Genomic DNA, 14,759 nt, shown 5'->3' with positions numbered 1-14,759 from the left:
CACAAACACACATACACACAAATACACACGCACGCGCGCGCACACACAGCAGCCAGGGTTCAGGTGGGCTATTAGAGGGAAACACGCCTGGGCTTGTCTACATCCACCCAAGCATCTGGGGCCTTCTTTGGTCTAATAAATGAGATCGAATTAAATAGTTTTAAAAGACTATTGGATGCTGGTCTGAGATCATTTGTGCCTATACCTTTTTGTCTTCATTTGAATTGCTATGCATTCAGAGAGACATCCAAATGCTTCAATGTAAATACACTCATTTATGAAAATACGACATTTCAACGTTCATGTGCACAGGACTTATTTCTCCAAAATTATAGGCTTATATGGCAGTGAACAATTATTAACACGAAACAGCCTAAATAGAAGTAATCGCCAATCTAAGTACGTATTTAGGCTACATGAGTTTGTCCTTCCAGTATTGACAAATGTCTGTCAGACCTACACATGGCGTCCTAAGAGAATCATCCTCCAGGCTAATTTATGAGATCATAACTAATAAACATACATACATAACTTAAAACAGGCAGGCTAAACAACGGACAGAGATGCTGTTTAGATGCTGTTCAGAATGATTATAATACACTGTAATAGCAAGGGAGATCAGGTAATAGGGTCGGGGATTTTCAGCCATATTGAACAAGGATTTTCCCCTTCAAAACAGAAAGCACTTTATAAGAGAAATCATATAGGCCTAACCAACATTTGACTCATAATGTTCACAAAATAAAAGAGGACATTTTGACAAGGGTAATTGTATTTTCATTATGTGGTAATTAATTTGGGTGCATCATTTATGTGGAAGAAGCTCTTCACTTGTTACTTCATTTTTCAACATGGCAACTAGCCTACTCATCGCCAGACAGGGACTCTTGCCAAAAATCTCATCAAAATCACCTCCCGAAAATCCCCACAGCACCCCTCCAGAACATTACGGCTGTGTCCATAGCCAAGCGCTAAAAACACATTCACAGACAGACCCACAAAACGACACCAATAAGTCAAATAATCACAGCAAATGATATTTAAAAAAGATTAACAATTAAATAAATGATAAGCATAGATTTTAACAAATACTTCGCACTGCATGTGCCAGTGCCCATTCAAGTTTTGACCGCTCAAAAAGTCGACAAAATCAGGCATTTCAATCCCTTTCTTAATTTCTCTCTCTCTCCCACCTTGTTCGTTCTTCCTATCCAGCCATTTTACATATTCATAACTCTCGCTGGTATAAGGCGAAAACAAACCGTGCTATCAGCACCGTTTGCGGCATCATGGACCCGCGCACACCGCCACACAGCAATCAACAAAACATGTAGGCTACTTCACACCTAAAACACCTATACCTGCACCGTTACAATAATATGGATTTTGTAGACAAAGTAATTTACACCCTTTTCAAATCCGATCTCTCCTAATTTCATGGATTCCATTGATAGGCTATCAATTCAGTTATTTTCTTCCTGCTACATCTGTTGTTTCTTTACAATTATTAGTGCACATTGCAGTACGGCATTTAATCAGGATAGAATAAGTAAGACACTCACTGGATTTAGTTTTTAAAAAATATAATAAATAAAAACAGTGTTTCTTACCTTCCTGGAGAGAGTACAGCAGGAGTAAAGTTACAAGCCACATGCCATAAATAGCAGGTATATTTTTCAGGAATGTTTGGCAATCCTGGCGAGTGTGCGGCGCAGTCTTTGGCCAGGCGAGTCTCCGTGCTGGACTGGCGACTATGCTCCCCGGCGGTCTCTCCAGCCCTGCTGCCCAGATAACCATCGCGGGGAAATGAGAAGCGCCTGTGAGACCCGCCCACGTCCCCTCCCCTCGATGTGACTACCATACACGCGAAGCCTCCCTCCGTATGCTCATGAGACACCGCGGAACGATGGTTACGCGTCAAATAGAACCGCTGAGCCGGTCGAGGGTTGAGTTGAGTTGAGGAGTGGACATTCGGTCATTTATCATTGGAAAGGAGGGAGGGTGCACGGGTTTGACGACGACAGGTGGATGTCTGCTGTCAGACTCTGACACGCAGGTGAGCGAGCCCACCTGTGTGCCACACGGACTAAACTACCTGTTTCTCTGGCTATGGATGGATCTACTCCAGATACCATTGGAGACTAAATCCCTATAATCAACAATATTACTTGTGTGTTTATTTGTGGATTCACTCAGTCGCTGAGGGATTGCTAGATATATTGCAGGATATATGACTAATGAGTCGCATTAGTGACTTAAATTGGAAGCACTTCTATCTTCTCTTTCCTCTTCCCGACAACGGAGTAGGAGCACAAATGCATGCATATGTAAGACTCTTTCTCCAGCATGCTCTCACACACACACACACACACACACACACACACACACACACACACACACACACACACACACACACACACACACACACACACACACACACACACACACACACACACACACACACACACACACACACACACACACACACACACACACACACACACACACACACACACACACACACACACACACAAACAGAGAGAGAGAGAGAGAGAGAGAGAGAGTGCGTGTGTGAGAGAGGAAGAGAGAGATAGAGAGCGAGAGAGAGATGGAGAGACTTGAAAGATCCCTTTTGAGATCAGGATTTGCTGTCCTCTGTTTGGGTGAGCCAACGGAACGATTACACACAGACCAATAGCCTACATTTTTTATGATTTAGTTTTTTACAATAACACCCCAACCCCATATATGGACTTGCTGGCTCCCGAGTGGCACCAGTCTAAGGCACTGCATCTCAATGCTAGAGGTGTCACTACAGACACTCTGGTTAGATTCCAGGCTGTATCACAACCAGCTGTGATTGGGAGCCCCATAGGGTGGCACACAATTGGCCCAGCATCGTCCGTGTTAGACAGTTCTTAACTAACTTGCCTAGTTAAATAAAGGTTTTAAAAAATGTATCCAAATGATTGATTACACTGAACTCTTGCCATTGTAGGACCAATATGCTCATAATGACAGATGACCAATGAAGGACACTCCAGTCTAAGTAGGCTCAGTGGCCGTTGACCCCCACTCAGGGTTGGACTGGAATGTGTGAAAATGAGAGTGTGTGTGTGATCTCACATGTAATAAAAGTGTTACAAAATGTGTGTGTGTGTGACTGACTGTGCCTCACAGAGTATATTTCTCACAGGGGGAGAGAGAGAGAGAGTGTGTGTTTTATCAGCTCCATGATGACGTATTTACTCAAGAATAATTAGCCGAGCACAGAGCAGTCTCACTGATGAACATGCTTTGTCAGCCTGTCCCATAAGCCTGTCTGCACTGGGTGTCACGCCCTGGCCTTAGTTATCTTTGTTTTCTTTATTATTTTGGTTAGGTCAGGGTGTGACATGGGGGATTTATGTGTTTTCCCTGGTCTAGGGGTTTTGTATGTTTATGGTGCTGTTTCCTTTCTAGGTAGTATTGTATGTCTATGGTTGCCTAGATTGGTTCTCAATTAGAGGCAGCTGTCTTTCGTTGTCTCTGATTGGGAACCATATTTAGGCAGCCATGTTCTTTGGGTATATTTTGTGGGTGATTGTCTTCTGTCTTTGTGTCATTGCACCAGATAGGACTGTTTCGGTTTTCACTTTTTTTGTTTTTTATTTTGTAGTGTTCTCATTTATCATCGTTATTAAATATGTTGAACACTAACCACGCTGCCTTTTGGTCCTCCACTCCTTCCCAGGAAAAAAAAACATTACACTGGGAGTGGCCATCGTTGCTGTGGCCTGCTTTTTCCACACCTACAGTTGAAGTCGGAAGTTTACATACACTTAGGTTGGAGTCATTTAAACTTGTTTTTCAACCACTCCACAAATTTGTTGTTAACAAACTATAGTTTTGGCAAGTCGGTTAGGACATCTACTTTGTGCATGACACAAGTCATTTTTCCAACAATTGTTTACAGACAGATTATTTCACTTATAATTCACTGTATCACAATTCCAGTTGGTCAGAAGTTGACTGTGCCTTTAAACAGCTTGGAAAACTCCAGAAAATGATGTAATAGCTTTAGAAGAATCTGATAGGCTAATTGACATAGTTTGAGTTAATTGGAGGTGTACCTGTGGATGTATTTCAAGGCCTACCTTCAAGGTCAGTGCCTCTTTGCTTAAAATCATGGGAAAATCAAAAGAAATCAGCCAAGACCTCCAAAATAAGATTGTAGACCTCCACAAGTCTGGTTCATCCTTGGGAGCAATTTCCAAACGCCTGAAGGTATCACGTCCATCTGTACAAACAATATTACGCAAGTATAAACACCATGGGACCACGCAGCCGTCATACTGCTCAGGAAGGAGAAGTGTTCTGTCTCCTAGAGATGAACATACTTTGGTGCTAAACGTGAAAATCAATCACAGAACAACAGCAAAGGACCTTGTGAAGATGCTGGAGGAAACAGGTACAAAGGTATCTATATCCATAGTAAAATGAGTCCTATATTGACATAACCTGAAGGGCCGCTCAGCAAGGAACAAGCCACTGATTCAAAACCGGCATAAAAAAGTCCTACTACGGTTTGTAACTGCACATGTGGACAAAGATCGTACTTTTTGGAGAAATGTCCTCTGGTCTGATGAAACAAAAATAGAACTGTTTGTGTCAGGATTTGGCCAGGGTTGTTCCGGTTTTTGGTCACTAGATGCCCCCATTGTGCCTTTTGACCTTTTGTTTTCCCTTGATCCCCATTATTATTTGCACCTGTGCCTCGTTTCCCCTGATTGTATTTAAACCCTTTGTTTTCCTCAGTTCTTTGCTCTGTGTTTGTATGTTAGCACCCAGCCCTAGTACTCTGTGAACTCTTGTTGATCCCGGTGGACTCTCTTGTGGAATTCTGTTTTTTGTTTTTGTTTGTTTGTTTTTGAGTATCTTTTGAGGCTTTTTGTGCTATACCTTCCACCTTGTGGATTTACCTTTTTTGTCTTGGAGGATTACCTTTGTTCTTGTGGAATTCCTTTTGAGGTTGTGGAGTTACATGTTTTCCTGAAGAACTTCACTTTGTACTTCATTAAATACACCATCTCAAGTACTGCTGTGTCTGCCTCATCTTCTGGGTTCTGCCGATTATTCGTGGCTTAGTTGGTTAAGTGACTGTTTCTCACTCCGGAGACCCGGGTTCGTAACCGGGTCCTGACAGTTTGGCCATAATGACCATTGTTATGTTTGGAGGAAAACGCAGGAGGCTTGCAAGCCGAAGAACACCATCCCAACTGTGAAGCACGGGGGTGGCAGCATCATGTTGTGGGGGTGCTTTGCTGCAGGAGGGACTGCTGCACTTCACAAAATAGATGTCATCATGAGGGAGGAAAATTGTGTGGATATATAGAAGCAACATCTCAAGAAATCAGTCAGGAAGTTAAAGCTTGGTCGCAGATGGGTCTTCCAAATGGATAATGACCCCAAGCACACTTCCAAAGTTGTGGAAAAATGGTTTAAGGAAAACAAAGTCAGGGTATTGGAGTGGCCATCACAAAGCCCTGACCTCAATCCTATAGAACATTTGTGGGCAGACCTGAAAAAGTGTGTGCGAGCAAGGAGGCCTTACAAACCTGACTCAGTTACACCAGCTCTGTCAGGAGGAATGAGACAAAATTCACCAAATTTATTGTGGGAAGCTTGTGGAAGGCTACCTGAAACGTTTGACCCAAGTTAAACAATTTAAAGGCAATTCTACCAAATACTAATTGAGTGTATGTAAACTTCTGACCCACCGGGAATGTGATGAAATAAAAGCTGAAATAAATAATTCTCTCTACTATTATTCTGTCATTTCACATTCTTAAAATGAAGTGGTGATCCTAACTGACCTAAGACATGGAATTCTTACTGGGATTAAATGTCAGGAATTGTGAAAAACTGAGTTTAAATATTTGGCTAAGGTGTATGTAAACTTCCGACTTCAACTTTACATCTGTCTCTATATGATCTTCACCTCATCCTATACCTGACAATAACAACAGACTTGAAGCTACACTCTACTAACATCTGGCAGGGAGATTAATCATTCAACTTTATCCCACCTCATCAAACCAGTTCCTCCTATCTATGTCTCGTGTCCTCTACCTCTGCTCCACAAACTGCCACACCCTCACATACAGTAGGCCTAATCTCATGTGGGCAGAAGTGTCTGGTGAACAAGATTTAGCAAGGCCTACACTATACAGCAACATCATCAATGAATCAGTATGGGCATAGCCTCTGCCGAGTTCCCAACAACAGGATATTCCGGTTTTCAGGTGAAATGGGAAGAGAGCCTGTGACAGGTATTCTGGTTTTGGATGTTAATGTATACCTCAGTGTTAACAAGGCAACATCTTAACTCCTCCTCCACATTTACTGGATTCTCCCCGATAGTTTTTTTTCTGTTCTCCTCATGACCAGCATGTAAGGTATCGAATTTCAGGCTTTTCTTTTGTCTGCTACTTCCGGTTAGTATGGATATAATACATTCTGTAGGCCTAAAGTTAAAACAAAAAAGCTATTTCTCCCAATAACTCACTTAACCAGACTTCAGTTACATTTTTTCCTAAACAAAATCTGCTATATGCTTAAGGTTTGCAAATTTGCTATGAATGAAATGGTGACCTTATTTATAAATCCCTGTAGATTTAACCTGAAATTAGACAAGCTGTTACTAGGCCAAATGTTGCTTAACAGAATAGCTGTTATTAGGCCAAATGTTGCTTAACAGTATAGCTGTTACTAGGCCAAATATTGCTGAACAGAATAGCTGTTACTAGGCCAAATATTGCTGAACAGAATAGCTGTTACTAGGCCAAATATTGCTGAACAGAATAGCTGTTACAAAGTTGCAACAAAGCTGTTGCTGAACAGAATAGCTGTTACTAGGCCAAATATTGCTTAACAGTATAGCTGTTACTAGGCCAAATGTTGCTCAACAGTATAGCTGTTACTAGGCCAAATGTTACTTAACAGTATAGCTGTTACTAGGCCAAATGTTACTTAACAGTATAGCTGTTACTAGGCCAAATGTTGCTCAACAGTATAGCTGTTACTAGGCCAAATGTTGCTGAACAGAATAGCTGTTACTAGGCCAAATATTGCTTAACAGTATAGCTGTCACTAGGCCAAATGTTGCTTAACAGTATAGCTGTTACTGGGCCAAATGTTGCTTAACAGTATAGCTGTTACTAGGCCAAATGTTGCTCAACAGTATAGCTGTTACTATGCCAAATGTTGCTTAACAGTATAACTGTTACTAGGCCAAATGTTGCTTAACGGTATAACTGTTACTAGGCCAAATGTTGCTCAACAGTATAGCTGTTACTAGGCCAAATGTTGCTCAACAGTATAGCTGTTACTAGGCCAAATGTTGCTTAACGGTATAACTGTTACTAGGCCAAATGTTGCTTAACTTAACAAATGTTGCTTATAGCTGTTACTAGGCCAAATGTTGCTTAACAGTATAACTGTTACTAGGCCAAATGTTGCTTAACGGTATAACTGTTACTAGGTCAAATGTTGCTTAACAGAATATCTGTTAGTTACTAGGTCAAATGTTGCTTAACGGTAAAGCTGTTACTAGGCCAAATGTTGCTTAACAGTATAGCTGTTACTAGGCCAAATGTTGCTCAACAGTATAGCTGTTACTAGGCCAAATGTTGCTTAACGGTATAACTGTTACTAGGCCAAATGTTGCTCAACAGTATAGCTGTTACTAGGCCAAATGTTGCTTAACGGTATAACTGTTACTAGGCCAAATGTTGCTTAACGGTATAACTGTTACTAGGCCAAATGTTGCTCAACAGTATAGCTGTTACTAGGCCAAATGTTACTTAACAGTATAGCTGTTACTAGGCCAAATGTTGCTCAACAGAATAGCTGTTACTAGGCCAAATGTTGCTTAACAGTATAACTGTTACTAGGTCAAATGTTGCTTATCAGAATATCTGTTAGTTACTAGGTCAAATGTTGCTTAACGGTATAGCTGTTACTAGGCCAAATGTTGCTTAACGGTATAACTGTTACTAGGCCAAATGTTGCTTAACGGTATAACTGTTACTAGGCCAAATGTTGCTCAACAGTATAGCTGTTACTAGGCCAAATGTTGCTAAACAGTATAGCTATTACTAGGCCAAATGTTGCTCAACGGTATAACTGTCACTAGGCCAAATGTTGCTCAACAGTATAGCTGTTACTAGGCCAAATGTTGCTTAACGGTATAACTGTTACTAGGCCTGTCATGTTTTGTCATTAATTATCATGTCTTGTCCCTGTGCTTCTCCTTCTATTCGTTTCCCTCTGCTGGTCTTATTAGGTTCTTTCCCTCTTTCTATCCCTCTCTCTCCCCCTCCCTCTCTTACTCTCTCGCTCTCTCTTCTCTCTATCGTTCCGTTCCTGCTCCCAGCTGTTCCTATTCCCCTAATCATCATTTAGTCTTCCCACACCTGTTCCCGATCCTTTTCCCTGATTAGAGTCCCTATTTCTCTCCTTGTTTTCCGTACCTGCCCTGTCGGATCCTCATCTATAATTCACCGTGCTGTGTCTATGTTTTGCCCTGTCGTGTCGTGTTTCCCTCAGATGCTGCGTGGTGAGCAGGTGTCTGAGTCTGCTAGGTTCAAGTGCCTTCCCGAGGCAACCTGCAGTTCTCGATCAAGTCTCCAGTCTGTTCTCGTCTTTACGAGTAGTATTATGCTTTTTGTTTTGTAAAGTTTCTTATTGGATTAAAAACTCTGTTTTCGCCAAGTCGCTTTTGGGTCCTCATTCACCTGCATAACAGAAGGATCCGACCAAGGTATGGACCCAGCGACTACAGAGGCTCGTAACACTGCCGTCAAGATCCAAGGAGCCATGCTCGGCAGACACGAGCAGGAATTGTCTGCTGCTCGCCATGCCGTGGAGAACCTGGCCGCTCAGGTTTCCGACCTCTCTGGACAGTTCCAGAGTCTTCGTCTCGTGCCACCTGTTACTTCCTGGCCTGCCGAGCCTCCGGAACCTAGGGTTAATAACCCACCTTGCTACTCCGGGCAGCCCACGGAGTGCCGCTCCTTTCTCACCCAGTGTGATATTGTGTTTTCTCTCCAACCCAACACATACTCTAGTGAGAGAGCTCGGGTTGCTTACGTCATTTCACTCCTTACTGGCCGGGCCCGAGAGTGGGGCACAGCTATCTGGGAGGCAAGGGCTGATTGTTCTAACAATTACCAGAACTTTAAAGAGGAGATGATTCGGGTTTTTGACCGTTCAGTTTTGGTGGGGAGGCTTCTAGGGCCCTGGCTTCCCTATGCCAAGGTGATCGATCCATAACGGATTACTCTATAGAGTTTCGTACTCTTGCTGCCTCTAGTGACTGGAACGAGCCGGCGCTGCTCGCTCGTTTTCTGGAGGGACTCCACACAGTGGTCAAAGATGAGATTCTCTCTCGGGAGGTTCCTTCCAGTGTGGACTCTTTGATTGCTCTCGCCATCCGCATAGAACGACGGGTAGATCTTCGTCACCAGGCTCGTGGAAGAGAGCTCGCATCAACGGTGTTTCCCTGCTCCGCATCGCAACCATCTCCCTCCTCTGGCTCTGAGACTGAGCCCATGCAGCTGGGAGGGATTCGCATCTCGACTAAGGAGAGGGAACGGAGGATCACCAACCGCCTGTGCCTCTATTGCGGATTTGATGGACATTTTGTTAATTCATGTCCAGTAAGAGGCCAGAGCCCATCAGTAAGCGGAGGGCTACTGGTGAGCGCTACTACTCAGGTCTCTTCATCTAGATCCTGTACTACTATGTCGGTCCATCTACGCTGGACCGGTTCGGGTGCTACATGCAGTGCCTTGATTGACTCTGGGGCTGAGGGTTGTTTCATGGACGAAGCATGGGTTCGGAAACATAACATTCCTTTCAGACAGTTAGACAAGCCTACGCCCATGTTTGCCTTAGATGGTAGTCATCTTCCCAGTATCAGATTTGAGACACTACCTTTAACTCTCACAGTATCTGGTAACCACAGTGAGACTATTTCTTTTTTGATTTTTCGTTCACCTTTCACACCTGTTGTTTTGGGTCATCCCTGGCTAGTATGTCATAATCCTTCTATTAATTGGTCTTGTAATTCTATCCTATCCTGGAACGTATCTTGTCATGTGAAGTGCTTAATGTCTGCCATCCCTCCCATTTCTTCTGTCCCCACTTCTCAGGAGGAACCTGGCGATTTGACAGGAGTGCCGGAGGAATATCATGATCTGCGCACGGTCTTCAGTCGGTCCCGAGCCAACTCCCTTCCTCCTCACCGGTCGTATGATTGTAGTATTGATCTCCTTCCGGGGACCACTCCTCCTCGGGGTAGACTATACTCTCTGTCGGCTCCCGAACGTAAGGCTCTCGAGGATTATTTATCTGTGTCTCTTGACGCCGGTACCATAGTGCCTTCTTCCTCTCCGGCCGGGGCGGGGTTCTTTTTGTTAAGAAGAAGGACGGTACTCTGCGCCCCTGCGTGGATATCGAGGGCTGAATGACATAACGGTTAAGAATCGTTATCCGCTTCCCCTTATGTCATCAGCCTTCGAGATTCTGCAGGGAGCCAGGTGCTTTACTAAGTTGGACCTTCGTAACGCTTACCATCTCGTGCGCATCAGAGAGGGGACGAGTGGAAAACGGCGTTTAACACTCCGTTAGGGCATTTTGAGTACCGGGTTCTGCCGTTTGGTCTCGCCAATGCGCCAGCTGTTTTTCAGGCATTAGTTAATGATGTTCTGAGAGACATGCTGAACATCTTTGTTTTTGTCTATCTTGACGATATCCTGATTTTTCACCGTCACTCGAGATTCATGTTCAGCACGTTCGACGTGTTCTACAGCGCCTTTTAGAGAATTGTCTCTACGTAAAGGCTGAGAAGTGCTCTTTTCATGTCTCCTCCGTTACTTTTCTCGGTTCCGTTATTTCCGCTGAAGGCATTCAGATGGATTCCGCTAAGGTCCAAGCTGTCAGTGATTGGCCCGTTCCAAGGTCACGTGTCGAGTTGCAGCGCTTTTTAGGTTTCGCTAATTTCTATCGGCGTTTCATTCGTAATTTCGGTCAAGTTGCTGCCCCTCTCACAGCTCTTACTTCTGTCAAGACGTGTTTTAAGTGGTCGGTTCCGCCCAGGAGCTTTTGATCTTCTAAAAGAACATTTTACGTCCGCTCCTATCCTCGTTACTCCTGACGTCACTAGACAATTCATTGTCGAGGTTGACGCTTCAGAGGTAGGCGTGGGAGCCATTCTATCCCAGCGCTTCCAGTCTGACGATAAGGTTCATCCTTGCGCTTATTTTTCTCATCGCCTGTCTCCATCTGAGCGCAACTATGATGTGGGTAACCGTGAACTGCTCGCCATCCGCTTAGCCCTAGGCGAATGGCGACAGTGGTTGGAGGGCGACCGTTCCTTTTGTCGTTTGGACAGACCATAAGAACCTTGAGTACATCCGTTCTGCCAAACGACTTAATGCCCGTCAAGCTCGTTGGGCGTTGTTTTCGCTCGTTTCGAGTTTGTGATTTCTTACCGTCCGGGTAGCAAGAACACCAAGCCTGATGCCTTATCCCGTCTGTTTAGTTCTTCTGTGGCTTCTACTGATCCCGAGGGGATTCTTCCTTATGGGCGTGTTGTCGGGTTGACAGTCTGGGGAATTGAAAGACAGGTTAAGCAAGCACTCACGCACACTGCGTCGCCGCGCGCTTGTCCTAGTAACCTCCTTTTTCGTTCCTGTTTCCACTCGTCTGGCTGTTCTTCAGTGGGCTCACTCTGCCAAGTTAGCTGGTCATCCCGGTGTTCGAGGCACTCTTGCGTCTATTCGCCAGCGCTTTTGGTGGCCGACTCAGGAGCGTGACACGCGCGCCCGTTTCGTGGCTGCTTGTTCGGACTGCGCGCAGACTAAGTCGGGTAACTCTCCTCCTGCCGGTCGTCTCAGACCGCTCCCCATTCCTTCTCGACCATGGTCTCACATCGCCCTAGACTTCATTACCGGTCTGCCTTTGTCTGCGGGAAGACTGTGATTCTTACGGTTGTCGATAGGTTCTCTAAGGCGGCACATTTCATTCCCCTCGCTAAACTTCCTTCCGCTAAGGAGACGGCACAAATCATTATCGAGAATGTGTTCAGAATTCATGGCCTCCCGTTAGACGCCGTTTCAGACAGAGGCCTGCAATTCACGTCACAGTTTTGGAGGGAGTTCTGTCGTTTGATTGGTGCGTCCGTCAGTCTCTCTTCCGGGTTTCATCCCCAGTCTAACGGTCAAGCAGAGAGGGCCAATCAGACGATTGGTCGCATACTACGCAGCCTTTCTTTCAGAAACCCTGCGTCTTGGGCAGAACAGCTCCCCTGGGCAGAATACGCTCACAACTCGCTTCCTTCGTCTGCTACCGGGTTATCTCCTTTTCAGAGTAGTCTGGGTTACCAGCCTCCTCTGTTCTCATCCCAGCTTGCCGAGTCCAGCGTTCCCTCCGCTCAAGCGTTTGTCCAACGTTGTGAGTGCACCTGGAGGAGGGTGAGGTCTGCACTTTGCCGCTACAGGGCACAGACTGTGAGAGCCGCCAATAAACGCAGGATTAAGAGTCCAAGGTATTGTTGCGGCCAGAGAGTGTGGCTTTCCACTCGCAACCTTCCTCTTACGACAGCTTCTCGTAAGTTGACTCCGCGGTTCATTGGTCCGTTCCGTGTCTCCCAGGTCGTCAATCCTGTCGCTGTGCGACTGCTTCTTCCGCGACATCTTCGTCGCGTCCATCCTGTCTTCCATGTCTCCTGTGTCAAGCCCTTTCTTCGCACCCCCCGTTCGTCTTCCCTCCCCCTCCCGTCCTTGTCGAGAGCGCACCTATTTACAAGGTACATAAGATCATGGACATGCGTTCTCGGGGACGGGGTCACCAATACTTAGTGGATTGGGAGGGTTACGGTCCTGAGGAGAGGAGTTGGGTTCCGTCTCGGGACGTGCTGGACCGTTCACTCATTGATGAATTCCTCCGTTGCCGCCAGGATTCCTCCTCGAGTGCGCCAGGAGGCGCTCGGTGTGAGTGGGGGTACTGTCATGTTTTGTCATTAATTATCATGTCTTGTCCCTGTGCTTCTCCTTCTATTCGTTTCCCTCTGCTGGTCTTATTAGGTTCTTTCCCTCTTTCTATCCCTCTCTCTCCCCTCTCTCTTACTCTCTCGCTCTCTCTTCTCTCTATCGTTCCGTTCCTGCTCCCAGCTGTTCCTATTCCCCTAATCATCATTTAGTCTTCCCACACCTGTTCCCGATCCTTTTCCCTGATTAGAGTCCCTATTTCTCTCCTTGTTTTCCGTACCTGCCCTGTCGGATCCTCATCTATAATTCACCGTGCTGTGTCTATGTTTTGCCCTGTCGTGTCGTGTTTCCCTCAGATGCTGCGTGGTGAGCAGGTGTCTGAGTCTGCTAGGTTCAAGTGCCTTCCCGAGGCAACCTGCAGTTCTCGATCAAGTCTCCAGTCTGTTCTCGTCTTTACGAGTAGTATTATGCTTTTTGTTTTGTAAAGTTTCTTATTGGATTAAAAACTCTGTTTTCGCCAAGTCGCTTTTGGGTCCTCATTCACCTGCATAACAAGGCCAAATGTTGCTCAACAGTATAGCTGTTACTAGGCCAAATGTTGCTTAACGGTATAGCTGTTACTAGGCCAAATTTTGCTCAACAGAATAGCTGTTACTAGGCCAAATGTTGCTTAACAGTATAACTGTTACTGGGCCAAATATTGCTTAACCTGCTTAACAGAATAGCTGTTAGTTACTAGGTCAAATGTTGCTTAACCTGCTTAACAGAATAGCTGTTACTGGGCCAAATGTTGCTTAACAGAATAGCTGTTACTGGGCCAAATGTTGCATAACAGAATAGCTGTTACTGGGCCAAATGTTGCTTAACCTGCTTAACAGAATAGCTGTTAGTTACTAGGTCAAATGTTGCTTGACCTGCTTAACAGAATAGCTGTTACTGGGCCAAATGTTGCTTAACCTGCTTAACAGAATAGCTGTTAGTTACTAGGTCAAATGTTGCTTAACCTGCTTAACAGAATAGCTGTTACTGGGCCAAATGTTACTAAACAGAATAGGCGAATAGTCTTCTTTTCAATGCAATTCAAATGGAACCCCTCTAGGGGTTGAAGTGGGATAGCCAATATCAATACGCCTAGGCTAGTCAGTGGTTGAGATGTCGACAAAATTGGTTGCTTTTTAAAGAAAATGTCAAAATGATTTAAATGCCACTGTGTCTACCTGTCTCAGGTCGAGTCTCTAGCCTTCCTGTGAAGGAGCGGAGGAGGGGAGAGTTATTTGAATGTTTTCAATTCAGGTTTGTTCGTTGTGATTTGCAATTTTAACCAACTCATTGCAACAGATCCTGACACAGACCATCCGTGTGACTACTTTAACTTTAGAATGTTTTATAACAATTTGGAATATGCATAACCTGCTTCTTGGAACTGGCATCGACCAGCTTGGAGTTTCTATTTGGCGTCAGTGCCTAGCCTTGGTATCTGAGAGACCGTTTGAATGAATGCCTTATTGCTGCCACCCTGTGTTTGAAATCTCTATTGCACCTGGACCATCATTTGTTGTTGTTTGTCCACCAATATGCATTGCTCTGGTTCAAATGTCTAAATAAACCATATGCTGAATGGAGGACCAGTATTATGTGTCCAGAGGGCTAAATACCATTCTGGAGTAGGCCTAGATCACTTGGATTGACCTTGCCTCAATCCTCAGTGTCACCAAAGAAACAAAC

General features: G+C 44.8%; 1 protein-coding gene across 2 annotated transcripts in view; it reads right to left on the bottom strand.

Annotated features, from left to right (window-relative positions):
• LOC124009216 (Down syndrome cell adhesion molecule-like protein 1 homolog) overlaps positions 1-1,766 on the bottom strand; it is a 177,175-nt gene extending 175,409 nt beyond the window's left edge. For both annotated transcript variants that reach the window (XM_046320786.1, XM_046320796.1), the window contains exon 1: positions 1,611-1,766. In XM_046320786.1, the coding sequence (XP_046176742.1) occupies positions 1,611-1,653 (43 nt within the window). In that variant the 5' untranslated portion in view covers positions 1,654-1,766. The remainder of the gene's footprint in view (positions 1-1,610) is intronic.
• Positions 1,767-14,759: the final 12,993 nt, after the last annotated feature.

This window comes from Oncorhynchus gorbuscha, linkage group LG02, assembly GCF_021184085.1.
Source record: "Oncorhynchus gorbuscha isolate QuinsamMale2020 ecotype Even-year linkage group LG02, OgorEven_v1.0, whole genome shotgun sequence".
Taxonomy (NCBI): Eukaryota; Metazoa; Chordata; class Actinopteri; order Salmoniformes; family Salmonidae; genus Oncorhynchus; species Oncorhynchus gorbuscha.
The sequence above is the reverse complement of the archived record's forward strand: the minus strand, read 5'-3'. Positions and strand labels throughout refer to the sequence as shown.